This window comes from Hippopotamus amphibius, chromosome 2, assembly GCF_030028045.1.
Source record: "Hippopotamus amphibius kiboko isolate mHipAmp2 chromosome 2, mHipAmp2.hap2, whole genome shotgun sequence".
Lineage (NCBI taxonomy): Eukaryota > Metazoa > Chordata > Mammalia > Artiodactyla > Hippopotamidae > Hippopotamus > Hippopotamus amphibius.
In genome coordinates this window covers 2488749-2502532 of record NC_080187.1, presented here as the reverse complement: position 1 = coordinate 2502532, position 13784 = coordinate 2488749, and the positions used below count along the sequence as shown (strand labels likewise).

Below are 13784 nucleotides of genomic sequence, written 5' to 3'. Positions count from 1 at the left end.
GACGGGCCGTGGGGTGGGTGAGTCCCCTGGTCTTCAGAGAGAGCCCCTGCCAGTCTGCCAGGTCTGCCCAAGATCGCGGGGCCCTGCCTCTGCAGGTGTCCCCACAGGCATCACTCACCGCCCACCGTGCCCGGCCTTCCACCGCCCAGATGGTCCAGGAGCCCCGCAAAGCTGGTCTTCTACAGTGAGGGGGCTGCGTACAAGACTCCCCCGATTTACGGGAGAAATTAGAGCATCTTCTCGTCGTTTTGTTCTTATATTTTTGGCAACTGCAACTGTTCATGTTAGTAGGAGGACTTAGCACAAAATCGTACCTTCCGTGTGTCAGTTTCTAAGCTGGCATTTCACAGCTTCCTGGCCTCTGGGTGCCCTCCTGGCGGTTCCCCACCCAGTGCCTCCCAGGGACCTCGGTCCTCAGAGAAGAGAATCAAAACCATGCTGCTTGTGAGACCCTCGGCCCGGGGTCCCTGGAGCAGGTGATGTGATGCTGAGGGATGCTTTAATACAGCCAGAGGGGATAGCATTTGATCCAGATTTGTACAAATGAAAGCCCCTTTCCTGTCGCTGTATTTCACTAGTCCCCTTCCAGTGCAACCCAGCTCCCATCTCCATAGCAGCTGTGTCCCAAGGCAAGTTCCAGGGCGTGTTAGGTGAGGTGGAGGCCAGAGCTCCTGATGGCCTCTGCCTCTGCTCCTCTGGGGTCAGCAGAGCGGAGGGGTCTGGTCAGATCCCTCCTTGAGCAGCTCTCTGCAGAGCCCCCTGCATCCAGCCTGCTCTGCCCTGGAAGCCCCCCTGCCCTGGAATCCGTGGGCAACGCCATTCCAGAGGAGGAATCAGGAACATACGCTTGGTCCCGAGAGGGGCAGGCGTTGCAGCCCCCACGCGGGAGCCATCCTAGGAGTCCAGGGCACTGGGTGACTGGATGTCCCCAAATCCCTGACCCCTGACCAGGCTATGCGGGCTGGGATGTTCCTGCAGGGGCCTCAGAGGCCAGGGGGAGCCACCTGGCAGGCCAGGGAGATGACTTCCTGCAGAGACTCTGGGAAAGGCCCCTCCCTGGACACCAGGGCTTGAGTGGGGGTGGGGTGGGGATGTGTGCTTGGGAGACCAGAGAGGTCTGACTCGGTCAGAACATCACACTTGGTTCTTACCTGTGAAAAGAGACTGGGTGAGGCTGGCCTGGCTGGGAGGTGAGACTTGATGGGCTTGTTCACACCTTTCCAGGAGTGGCAGCAGAGTTAGGAGGGAGGGTAAGGGAGGAGGAGTACGAGAAGGTGGGGGAGGGGGAGGAGGAGGAGGGAGAGGAGGGGGAGGGGAAAGAAGGGGAGGAAGAGGAAGGGGCTCCGTCAGCAGGAACAGGACCAGGAGCGGGGTGTGGGTTCCGGGCCTCTCTGAGAGTGGCTGGCCCAGCCCAGGAGGGACCAAGGCAAGTGGTGACTGAGGGGCCAGCCTCTGGGACCCACCGTCCAGGCTCACGCCAGGCGGTCAGGACTCTCCTGTGACCTGAGGCAAGTTTAAATCTCTCTGCACCTCGGTTTCCTCATCCGTAGAGAGGATCTCCCTCCCGGAAGTGCGAGGCCCTTTGAGCAGAGCTTGGCCCGGAGCCCGATCTGGTCCTGGGTCACTATGGCAACAGCATCTGGAGCCCCTGCTGCGGCCACCCCACCCCCAACTCCGTCTCCCTCTCCCTCCTCAAGCTCACCCCTGGGCCTTATCCCATGCCTCGGCATTGAGTCGGAAGCCCTGACGTGGCCCCCGGGGTCCCAGTCGACCCGCCCCTGTTTCTCGTTCAGCCCCATCTCTCCTCATGTCTCCCCACCCGAGCACACCCCGCTTCTTCTCCATCCTCCGGGGCCCCAGCCCTCCCCACCCACCACCACGGTGATTATGACGTCACCTGTGCAATGTGGATGGCGTGCCCAAATCCCGCCTCCACGCCAGCCTCGGCCACAACACGCTGCCCCGTGAGAGGGGGGCTCAGAGAGGGCAGGACCAGATCTGTCCTGTGGACCTTCGTCTCCGCAGGACCCGGCTCAGGGCTCGCCAGGCCACGGGCCCCGGGCCGTGCTGCGTGCGGAGGCAGGAGGAGGGGGCAGGGCCGGTGACGACCCCTCTTCTGCCCCAGGTGCTCCCTTACGACTACTACGGGGCCTACGGGCGGCGGGCACACGAGGCCTACGCCTACGGCGGGCTGCTGGGCCACGAGTACACCTTCGACTTCCCGCCCCACCACGACGTGGTAGGACCCTCCTCCCTGGTGGGCGAGACGGTCAGGCATCCCTGCGGGCTGGCCCGGGGGAGCTCTGCTCACTGACTACCGGCTCCCTGCGACCCCCGCCCCCGTGTTTGGCTGACTCGGTTTTGAGGAGGAATCAGTGATTTTCTCCTCCGCCCTCCCCTCCCTCCCCTGGCGTGAAGACGTTGCCAGTGGTGAGGCCTGCTCGCAGCAGCGGGGCTGGAGGAGGCGGCCAGCCCTGGGTCTGTGTGGCTGTGCGACCCCCGGCCAGGCGTCACCTCTCTGAGCCTCTCGGAGCTGCTCCGAGGCCCGTGTGTGACTTTGTGGGTGGCGAGCCCCTCCTTCCCGGGTCCAGGCCAGTGGCCCCGCCTGCAGCTCTTGCACAGCACAGGTGGGACAAGTAGGTCCAGGATGGGGCCCCCCCCAGGGGACAAGCGGAGGAGACCCGAGCTGGGGGAGGGGCCGTGGCCTGGGCCTGCTCACCGCCCGTCCTGCTCCAGAAGTGGGCAGACGAGGCTGCTCCGGCCGCTGCTGGTCCTTTCCTCCTGCGCCCGGCTCCCCATTTCTGTTGGGGTTGAGGCGACGAGGTCTTAGGGACGGGCCTTCCCCTGCGTCTGCATCACACAGGATGCCCTCCCAGGCAGTTTCTGCAGCAAAGACTATGCCAGTGTCCCCTCTGAGCTGCCCAACTGTTTTGCTACCGAGCAGAACGTGCTGTGTCCCTGTGCACGTGGCCGACCGGGGAGGAAGTGAAGTCCCGCTCCGTGTGTGTGTGGGGGTGGGGCCAAGGCCTCAGCCTGGGGGTCCCCAGGGAGGGGCGGCCAGGGAAGCCTCCTGGGCGTGGGACCCCTGCGGTCACATGGGGCCCCTCCCTCAGAGGCACCCTGGGCCGAGTCTCCTGCTCTGCTCTCGCTGCCTGGAAACCTGTCGTACATTCTGAACGGGCCCACAGTGTTATTTTGCGCCAGGTCTGCACCTAGTCCTGAAGGGAAGGAACCATGCTCTCCCCCAAAGCTTGCTCTAGTGAAGGCATTGGAGGACGGGGCTTCTGAAATGGAAGGGGAGGCACGTGTCTCTGAAAGCCCAGGAGTCGCTGGGGGCTGCCTCTCCGGCGGGTGAACGGGGCTCCGTCTGGCACCTCCGCACCACGGCTTCCAAGGCCTGTGAGATGTCTAGGCCCTTGAGGACGTGGGAGCTGGGAGGAGATGCCAACTTGGCTTCGGGGCTACATCCCACCCCCGCAGAGGCGCCTCAGCCGTCCCAGTGCACGAAGCAGGCACTTGTTCTCAGCCTTGGCAACGTCCCCAGCCCGGGTAGACGAGAGTCGGCCCAGGAAGCTGCTCTGGGTTTGGCCTGCAGCCCCAGCAGCGTAAGCGAAGGTACCACAACGCCTGATGGGTGGAGGGAACTCTATTAAGGGTGGTGGTGTCTGGAGAGGGGTGAGGAGCAGCTTCTGGGGCTTAGGACCCGGGCAGACCCAGTGGGGTTCTGCGTGACAACCAGCTGCCTGGGGAAGCCTGATCCCTGGCACTGGCCAGTTTCCCTGGTATAATACCGTCACATCTGCTGCCTCCCCCACCCAGGTGGCATCACTGAATGCAGAGTGCGGAAAGATGCCCAAGGTGGCTTCTCGGGGTCAGGGCACTTCTAGATAGACCCAGGTGATGAAGAGCTCGTCATTTCCACCTGTGTAAACTTGAGCAGACCACATACCATCCCTGGGCCTCAGAGGGCACCTGGGGCTCAATCACAGCTGCTCCTGGGCCACGGTGTCGGGGTACCACGGGGTGGGAGGCGATGGCACCGGCTCCTGACACACAGTAAAGTCCTCCCTAAGTGGCGGCTTTGCTGTTATAATATTTTCCCAATAAGAACAATGGGATTGGCACATCTGCTCAGCGATGGGGTGAGGGGTTTAGGGCAAAGAGGGAGTGGCATTGCAAGGGAAGACCAAACAGATGGATAGCAGAAGCCCTTGAGCATGGGGCCAGATGTTTGTGTTCTGTATGGAGGGAAATAATGAGAGATGTTGCCTTTTTTTCTTTTGTAAACAGCTTTATCGAGATATATGCACATACCATTCAATCCAAACACTTTAAGTGTACAGTGCTTTTAGTATATCCAGAGGCTTCTGCAACCATCACTACAATCTAATTTTAGAACCTTTTTATCTCCCCCCTCCAAAGAAACCCTGCACCCATTAGCAGTCACTGCCCTTCCCCCCCCCCGCCCCCCGACCCCCAGCTTCCGGCAGCCACCCATCTGCTTTCTGTCTCTGTAGATTTACCTCACCTGGACGTTTCATGTAACGGACTCAAACATGGTGGTCTTTCATGACTGGCTTCTTTTACGTAGCGCGATGTTTCCAAGGTCCATCCGTGTTTTAGGAAATTATTGTTACTTCATTACTTCTTATTCAGAACAATTTTCCATTACACGGACACTCTCCTTTTTATTTATCCATACACCTGTTGACGGACGTTAGCCTTGTTAGACGTCTGGGGTGTGGTGAATAATGCTGCCATGCAAATGTCTGTACAAGTTCTTAGACAGATGTTTTCATTTCTCATGGATACACATCTAGGAGTGGGACTGCTGGGTCACGTGGTAACTCCGTGTTTAACATTTCGAGGATTTGCCCAGGGCTTTCCAAAGTGGCTGCACCTTTTTACATCCCTATCCACGGTGAACGAGGTTCTCATTTCTAGCCATCCTAGCGGGTGTGAAGTGTTATCTCAAAGATCTGAGTTGCGTTTCCCTCATGACTGGTAACGTTGAACATCTTTGTGTGTGCTTGTGAAGCCATTTGTGTATCTTCTTTGGAGAAAGGTCTATTCAGATGCTTCCCTCATTTTAAAATTGAGTTACTTGTCTTTTTATTGAGTGATGAGAATTCTCCACACATTCTGGATACAAGTCCCTTACCAGATTTATGATTTGTAAACATTTTCTTCCCTTCTGTGGGTTGTCTTTTCACTTTTTAAATGACATCGTTGGCTGCACAAACGTTCTTAATTTTGATGAAGTACAACTTATTTTTTTTTCCCTTTTGTCCCTTGTGTTTTTATTGTCATATAAGGCGTTTCCTCACCCAGGTCACGATTAACGCCTCTATTTTCTTCTCAGAATGGTATCGTTTCAGGTCTTGTAGTTAGCCCTGTGGTCCATTTTGATGAAGCTTCGTGAATGGTGTGAGGAAGGGGGTCCAACCTCATGCTTTTGCAGGTGGCTCTTCAGTTTTCCCGGCACCATTTGTTGAAGATTTTTCTTTTCTCCCATTGAATTGCCTTGGTGTCCTTGTGAAAAATCAGCAGACCATAAACGTGAGGGTTTATTTCTGGACTCTCAGTTCTAGTCCGTTGATCTATATTTCTATCTTTATGCTGTACAGCTCTGTCTTGAGTATAGTAGCTTTGTAGTAAGTTTTGAAATCAGGAAGTGCGCATCTTCTAGCTTTGTTCTTCTTCTGCAAGATTGCTTTGAATATCCTGAGTGCCTTGCCTTTCTGCATGAATTTTAGAATCAGTTTGTCAGCTTCTGCCAAGAAGCCAGCTGGGATTTTGGTGGAGACTCTGTCAAATCTGTAGACCAACATGGGGAGTTCTGTCTTCATTTCGTAAACATGAGATGTCTTTCCATGTATTTAGGTCTTCTTTAATTTCTTTCAGAGATATTTTCTATGTTTTAGAGTACAAGTTTGCACTTCCTTTGTTAAATTTATTGGTAAGCATTTAAAAATTCCTTTTGATGGTGTAAATGGAATTATGTTCTTAATGTCATTGATCGTTCACTCCTAGTATATAGAAATACCATGATTTTTTGTTTGTTGTATGTTGACCCTGTATCCTGCAGCCTTGTTGAACGATTTTATTAGTTGTCATAGTTCTTTTTTAATTAATTAATTAATTTATTTATTTATTTATTGGCTGTGTTGGGTCTTCATTGCTGCACACAGACTTTATCTAGTTGCGGCGAATGAGGGCTACTCTTCGTTGTGGTGCATGGGCTTCTCATTGTGGTGGCTTCTCTTGTTGTGGAGCATGGACTCTAGGCTCTCGGGCTTCAGTAGTTGCGGCACATGGGCTCAGTAGTTGTGGCTCGTGGGCTCTAGAGCATGGGCTCAGTAGTTGTGGCGCACGGGCTTAGCTGCTCCGCAGCATGTGGGATCTTCCCGGACCAGGGATGAAGCCCGTGTCCCCTGCATTGGCAGGTAGATTCTTAACCACTGTGCCACCAGGGAAGCCCGTCATAGTTTTTTAGTGAGTTCCTTAGGATTTTCTGTTTGTAAGATCAAGTCATCTGCAAATAGAGATAGTTTTACTTCTTCTTTTCTAATCTGGGTGCCTTTTATTTCTTCTTGCCTAACTGCTCTGGCCTGGACCTCCAGTACAATGTTGAGTAGAAGCAGCAGAGTCGACAGCCCTGTTTTGTCCCTGATCTTAGCAGGGGACGTTGACTTTCACCGTGAAGCGCGTCAGCTGTGGGATTTGTCCCTGCCCTTTATCAGGTTGAGGAATTTCCCTCTTAGTCCTTGTTTACTTGGAGTTTTTATCATGAACAAGGGTTGGATTTTGTCAAGTACTTTTTCTGCATCTGTTGAGATGATCATTTGGTTTTTCCTCTTTATCTGGTTAATATGGTACATTGATGGATTTTGGGATGGTAAACCAGCCTCCCATTCCTGGGATAAATCCCACTTGATCGTGGCATGTAATCCTTTTTATATGTTGTTGGATTTAGTTTGCTGGTATTTTGTTGAGGTTTTTATATCTATATTCATGAAGGATATTTGTCTGTAGTTTTCTTACGAGGTCTTTGGTTTTGGCCTTGGGGGTAATGCTGGCCTCCTGGGAAGAGTTTGTGAAGAACTGGTATTAATTCTTTGGATGTTTGGTAAAATTCACCAGTGAAGTCATCTGGGCCTGGGCTTTTCTTTGTGGGGCGTTTTAAGTGACTAATCAAGTCTCTTTTTTGTTATAGATCTACTCAGACTTTCTAGTTCCCCTTCAGGAGGCTTCAGTAATTTATGTCTTCCTAGGAGTTTCCGTGTCACGGCTGACCGTCGGTGGACAGCTGCTGGCAGGGTGCCTTGTACTCCTTTTCTATGAGTTGGACAGTGAGACCCCGCCTTCATTCCTGCTCTCAGTGCTCTGAGTTTTCTCTGCTTTTTCTGCATCAGTCTACTTGAGGATTCGTCAATTTTGTTGACCTTTTCAAAGAAACAATTTTCCGATTTGCTGATTTTCTCTGCTTTTCGGGTTTTCATTTCTTTCCTTTCAAATCTTTGTCATTTCTTTCCTTCTGCCTGCGCTGGGTTTCGTTTGCTTTCCTTTCTCTGATCTCTCGAGGTGGGGAGTTAGGTTACCGACTTGAGAGCATCTGCAGGTGTAAGCCCCCCGTGAGCGTCACAGCGTCATCCCGTCAGCCTGCACGTGCTGTGTTTTCACGTCCATTCGTCTCCAAGTCTGTTCTCATTCTCCTGGAGACCTTTCCTTTGATCCACTGGTTATTTAGGAGCCTCTTGTCTAATTTCACCTATTTGTGAATTTCCCACTTTTTCTTCTGCTGCTGATTTCTAATTTGATTCCACTGTGGTCCAAGAACATATTTTGTGTGATTTTAATGCTTTTGAACTTATCATCTTGTTTTATGGCTTCTGGTCTACCCTGGAGAGTGTGCCCTGTGCTTGAGGAGAATGGTCACGGTGCCTTCCTAGCTGGAGGGGAGGGGGAGAGGACTGGAGGGGGGAGGGGGAGGGGGGGGAGGAGGGGGTCTTGGAGCAGCCGTGCAGCCAAGACCCCAGTGCCCCAGGGTCTTAGGGAGGAGGCAGGTCCCAGAGACCCCACGGCACCCCACCTCTGGAACTTTTCAGATCAGGAAGGAGTGTCTGGCCTGCAGAGGGGCCGCCGCTGTGTTTAACATGTCCTACTTCGGCAAGTTCTACCTGGTGGGCCCGGATGCGAGGAAGGCTGCCAACTGGCTCTTCTCAGCGGATGTGAGCCGGCCCCCAGGTATGGAGCCCAGGTGGCCACACTCCCCTCCCGCTTCAGCGCAGCCCCGGGCGTGAGACAAGGATACAAGCTGACCCTGGCCCCTCTGGGCTCATCCAGCTCATGGCTCTGCCCCTGGGCCTGGCCCTGGGCCCCTGTGTCCAGACCCCTCTGCCCTCCTGGCCAAGCCCCAGGCCCCAGGCCCCTCCACCTTTCTCCCCCCTCCCTCCCTCCACTCTCTGTCTCCTCCTCCACCCCCCTGCCCTCCCTTTTACTTTGTTCCAGACAGGATTCAAGGCAGCAGGCCCTCAGAACCTGTCTCCTGGGGCTGGGAACCTGTCCACTCCCCCCACCCCCCCCAAATGCACTCCCCAAATAGGGTTTCTAGAATGAAATAAAACCACAGCATGCTCAGTTACACTTGAATTCTAAATAAAGGAGGAATCATTTCTTAGTGTAAGTATGTACCGTGCATTATTTGGGACGCTCATCTCCGTTTTTATCACCCATCCCCCACCCCCAACTCACCCAGCCCCATTGGGGGCGGTTCCCTAGAGCTGCTGTAATAAAGCACCACAAAGTGAGTGGCTTTAAACAACCCAGACGTGTTGTCCTACGAGCCTGCGGCTGGAAGTTCCAAATCAGGGCCGTGATCCCAAGACCGTAGACTCCCTCCTGGCCCCTCCTGGCTTCTGGCTGTGGCTGCAACCCACGGCCCGCCACCCACGGCCCGCAACCACGTCCCTCCAGCCTCTGCCTCGGAGTCACACAGCCTTCTCCCTGCGTTTCCTTCTTCTTTTAAGGACACCAGTCACGTTGGATTAGGCCCCACTCTGATGACCTCTGATCATCTTAACATGATCCCATCTGCAAAGGCCCCACTTCTAAATAAGGTCCCTTCGCAGGGACTGGAGGTTAGGACGTCAACATACCATTTGTAGGGAACACAGTTCAACCCATTACATCATTTATTCAGCCAACCCGCCTGCCCACCCCCTCACATGTACCTGCTACTCACCTCCCCTTAGCGCACATCCCGCTCATCCTGCCAGCACCCTTCTGCCCACCCATTCCCCACCTCCCATCTATCCATTCCCTTCCCCCACCCTCTCCCCACCTCCCCATTCTCTCCCCCACCAGTCCATCCATCCATCCATCCATCCATCTTCCATCCGCATATTCATTTATTCAGCAGATATTCACGGAGCTTCTGCTATGCCAGGCACCGCGCGAGGAGCACCAAAGTGGTTGAGATAGAAATCCTGCCCCTAAAAACATCCCAGCCTGGGGGTGGCGTGGGTGGGAGGGATGGACTGGGAACAGTCACCGTGGAGGCATTTCTAGGAGAAAGACGCCTCCCTCCTGGTCCTTCCTCCTCCTCCGGGGATGGCAATGCCGGATGACCTGTCCATCCCTCCCCCATCATTCAGTCATGGTGGCGTCACCGAGCTGAGGGGCCTTTCAAGGTTGCCCCCCAGGGCATCCAGCCAAGGGTTACCCTGCTGAGCGGCTCCCACGCTCCGGGGTCTTCCTCCTGCCCACAGGCTCCGTGGTGTACACCTGCATGCTGAACCACCGCGGGGGCACCGAGAGCGACCTGACCGTCAGCCACCTGGCCCCTGGCCTCCAGGCCTCCCTGCTGGGCCCTGCCTTTGAAGGTAAGGGTTGCCCCAAGGGCCCAGCCGTGCCCTGACTGCAGCCCCGCTCGTGAGGTGGCCACCGACGTGGGAGGGATGGGGGGGGCGGTGCAGCGCTGCCGGGGCTGCTCTGGAATGAGTGTGTCCCTGCCGCTGTCAGGCCTGGGAGATCAGAGGTCCCGCTTCAGGCTGAAAGGGGCCATTGTTCAGGCAGTGATGCTGGGCTCCCAGCGCTCAGTGATTCTGACTTTGAACCTGCCCGTCCCACGGGGTTTCAGGGCGGCCACAGCGTGGGCATGCTCAGCCTGCTGGCCTGGAACAGAGTGAGCCAAGGATAAGGCCATGCCTCCCACACGGAGAAGTTAGCTCCTTGCTGCCAGCAGCATCTGTGCTGAATCAGCTTCCTCGGTTCCCATGTAACTCCCCATCTCAGGCCGGGGCAGGTCCTTAGAAGGCAACCAGCTCTGTGCCCAAACTATCACCCGGACTGCCCTCTGCAGGCCCTCTGCTTCTGCTTGCATGCCTCTTGTGACGGGGAGCTCAGTACTCATATTCCTCATTTGCACAGGTCTAGCTGCACTGAGCCAGATCTGCCTCCCATCACTCCAACTCCCCGACCCATCCCTTGGTTTACATGGGAGCAATTGAATCACTAGTGCTGCAACCTGTCTCCGTCAGGGAAGAAGGGCGATGGCTGAGATTCACAGAGTGTGGGAAGCATCCCCTTTCTCCAGGAAAGAGCCCCCTTGCCCCCTCTGGGAGACTGGATTTGCAGGGGAGAAAGGATATATCTGTGCTGCTCTCTGTGTGACTGAACTGTGCCGTCGGGGGGGAAGGGTCACAGTCAGCCCATGCAGGAGACCTGGGGGCCCCAGCTCCAGCTGGCTCAGTGCTGCTGGCCATTTAGCTGCGTCCTCGGTGGCACTCAGTCAGGAGGGAGAGGGGTGAGCTCCGGCCTGGGCACCAGGAGAGGGAAGGGCAGGAAAAGCTCGATAGAACACTGGTGGGAATGTGAGGGGGTGGGAAAGAGCGAGGATTACCGGGAGGCCATGGGAAGCAGGTGAGCCGGGATGAGGAAGGCTTCCTGGAGGAGGTGATGTCTGGCCTGAGCCTTGATGGATGGATAGGAGACACCTGCTAGAAAGGTGTGGAGGAAAGGACAAGGGTGGTACCTGTGAGGAGCTGGGCAGAGAGGGGCATTTTGAGAAGGGTTGCCGGGGGCTTTGTTTGGCCTTCACCCCCCAGGAGAGGGAGGCCCAGACCCAGGCCCAGCGGCCATCCTTAGAGAGTGAGTCTAGCTGGGGAGATGGAATGGAGAGACCTCAGAGTATGGGGTGCAGGTCCCTGAAATCCTGGCTCGGGGCCCACCTCTGAGCCTCAGTTTCCCCATCTGTGATGTGGAGACAATGACCCACCTCCCTGAGCTGCTGCGGGAGCTGAGGGAGAGCCTGGAGGTGCCGGGAGGGCTGAGCAGCAGCCCCGAGCTCAGCTTCCTCACCTGGAAACTAGTCCCCACTGCAAGGGGACGTTGTCACCAGGGCACTGTAAGCCGAGCCACAGCCCAAGGGGGACTAGCTCCTACCAACCCTCCAGCAGCCCAGTGTGTGTGTGTGTGTGTGTGTGTGTGTGTGTGTGTGGTGGGGGCTTCTGGCTTCATTCCCATTGTAGAGATGGAGAAACTGAGGCTGAGAGGTCAAGGTTTGACTGGGTAGCATCACTCCCAGACGGGCAGAGCCCTGTTAGGAAAGAAGGAAGGAAGGAAGCTGGTTGGAGAGGGAGGTGCATAGAAAGTGGAGAGGAAGGAAGACCCTCCCAGGCCTGCCCCCTCCACCAAGTCATGGGGGGAGTGGTCAGTGAGAGCCCGCCCACCCAGGACACACACAGGAGCTGAATCTCACAACATCCCTGCAGGTGAGGTACATTCACCCCAAATTGCAGGTGGTACTTTGGAGGCTCAGGGAGGCTTCATGAGGGGTCCAGGGCAGCTGTCTGAGGTCACAGACCCCCAGGGCAGCAGCTCTCCCAGGACCCTGGGCCGAGGTGGGCTTCCCTCTCCTCAGGATGCCCCATAGGCCGTGGACACCGAGCTGGACAGAGGCCAGTCTTCTCCCACCGTGTGGCCTCTCTGAACCTCCGTCTCCTCTTCTGAAACCCGAGGGTGGTGACGAGTGTCAGCCTCCCAGGGAGGATCAAGGGGCTATTGCCCGTAGAGCCCCGGCTCAGCACCGGCCCCCCAAATGGCCACAGCAGGGAACTCAGAGACCAGGGGCCCGTGGGAATGTGGAGCGAAATGGGAGCTGCTGAGGACGCGGAGGCTCAGAGAGGGGAAGAGACTTGTCCAAGGTCACCCAGCACAGGTGGCTGAGGTGGGACTCGGAACCTCCCCATGGCATGCCAGTGTCGGGAGCCCCTACACTTTCGTGGATCACAAACCCTTTGAGATGTGGGAGGAAGCCTCGATGCTCCCAGAACGTGCTCCCTTGGCATGTGCAGCCCTCAGGGGGTCCCATGCCCCGGCCCCCTCCTCCCCACATTTCTTTCTGTGGGTGATGAGAATCCAGGGCCCCTCGGGAGGGTCCCCACGCTCGGGCCTTGGCTGTTCACTTTTGAGGAACGAGCATTTGTTTTCTCCACCTGGAGGCCTTGTCCACTCTGCCCGCCTCCTCCGTCCCTCCCACAGGCCTGCACTGAGTCCTGTGCTTCTCTTCCAGGGGATGGCTACTACCTGGCCGTGGGTGGGGCCGCGGCCCAGCACAACTGGTCCCACATCTCCACGGTGCTGCAGGACCAGAAGTTCCGCTGCCAGCTCGTCGACAGCTCTGAGGACCTGGGCCTGATCAGCGTCCAGGGCCCGGCCAGGTGAGGAGAGCACTGGGAGCCAAGCACCTGGGTGCCCCTGCGCCCTCGTCCCTCTATCTGGGCCCCGGGGTGGAACCACCTACGGGTCCAGGATGGGACGTTGTGATTAGTAAGTGAAACGTGCCGGCGACCCCAGAGAGGCCACAACCAGGAAAATGCTTTCCAAAGAGCTAGAATACAGAAAAGCGCTTACTGTAAGACTCGGGCCAAACCTTACTGTGAATCAGTATCTGAGGATTCAGAGGTCGTGGGAGGCCCGCGGGGGTGTCTCTGGACGGTTGGTACAGCCTAAGAATCATGTACGCCATCTCCGGGTGGGCGGAGCCAGACTGGGGTTCCCCGTGCCACCCGGGCTGAGGATAGTGCTCTTCACCGAGAGGACGCCTGCCCCTCCCTAAACACCCCCAGTGACTAGGTCTGCAGCCTTAATTCATTCTATGCGCGTTTGCTGAGCCGTGTTCCCACCCACAAGGGCTCGGCCCCTGGAAGGCCCTCGGATGCGGGCTTGTGCGGGGAGCTCAGGACAGTCTCAGGCAGAGGGGCACCTGAGCAGGCGTGCACTTTGGAAAGATCCCTCGGGCTGGGCTTGGCAGAAGGGACTGGGGGTGGGGGACGAGGGGGGACCATAGCATGTCCACATCCTCCCGTCGGGGGCCTGGGGTAAGCCAGCTCCTGCCCCTCCTCCTCACGGTCCTTTGAGGTGGTGAGAGCTGTTTTTATTTCTATTGGTGAAGAAGAGAGGACAGTGACCCTCCAGCAGGGTTATCCCCAAGTCGACGCTTAGACGAAGCATGGCTGTGTCTGAGGGACGCCGGGGTCATGCTGGGATTCCCCGGTCAGTGCGCTCTGACCCCACCATGGGGTCCCTTTTCCCTGGTGCTGACCAAGCCAGCCGTGCCCCGGCTGGGCCTTGGACTGGCTGGCCCCTCCTTCCAGGTGGGGTTGTAGCCGGCACCACCTTGCCCAGAGGCACACGGCAGACTCATAGTACGTGCTCGCTGAACAGGGGTTGGCCACGTGCCTTAACCATCAAGGGTTGGACTTCAGGCTTCTCGTGAAAAC

The 13784-nt window shown here is 56.5% G+C and overlaps 1 protein-coding gene across 1 annotated transcript in view; it reads left to right on the top strand.

Annotated features, from left to right (window-relative positions):
- SARDH (sarcosine dehydrogenase) overlaps positions 1-13784 on the top strand; it is a 58720-nt gene that overhangs the window by 25186 nt on the left and 19750 nt on the right. The window contains exons 13-16 of the mRNA XM_057722239.1: positions 2126-2239; positions 8109-8247; positions 9771-9884; positions 12575-12722. Coding sequence (XP_057578222.1) covers positions 2126-2239; positions 8109-8247; positions 9771-9884; positions 12575-12722 — 515 coding nt within the window. The remainder of the gene's footprint in view (positions 1-2125; positions 2240-8108; positions 8248-9770; positions 9885-12574; positions 12723-13784) is intronic.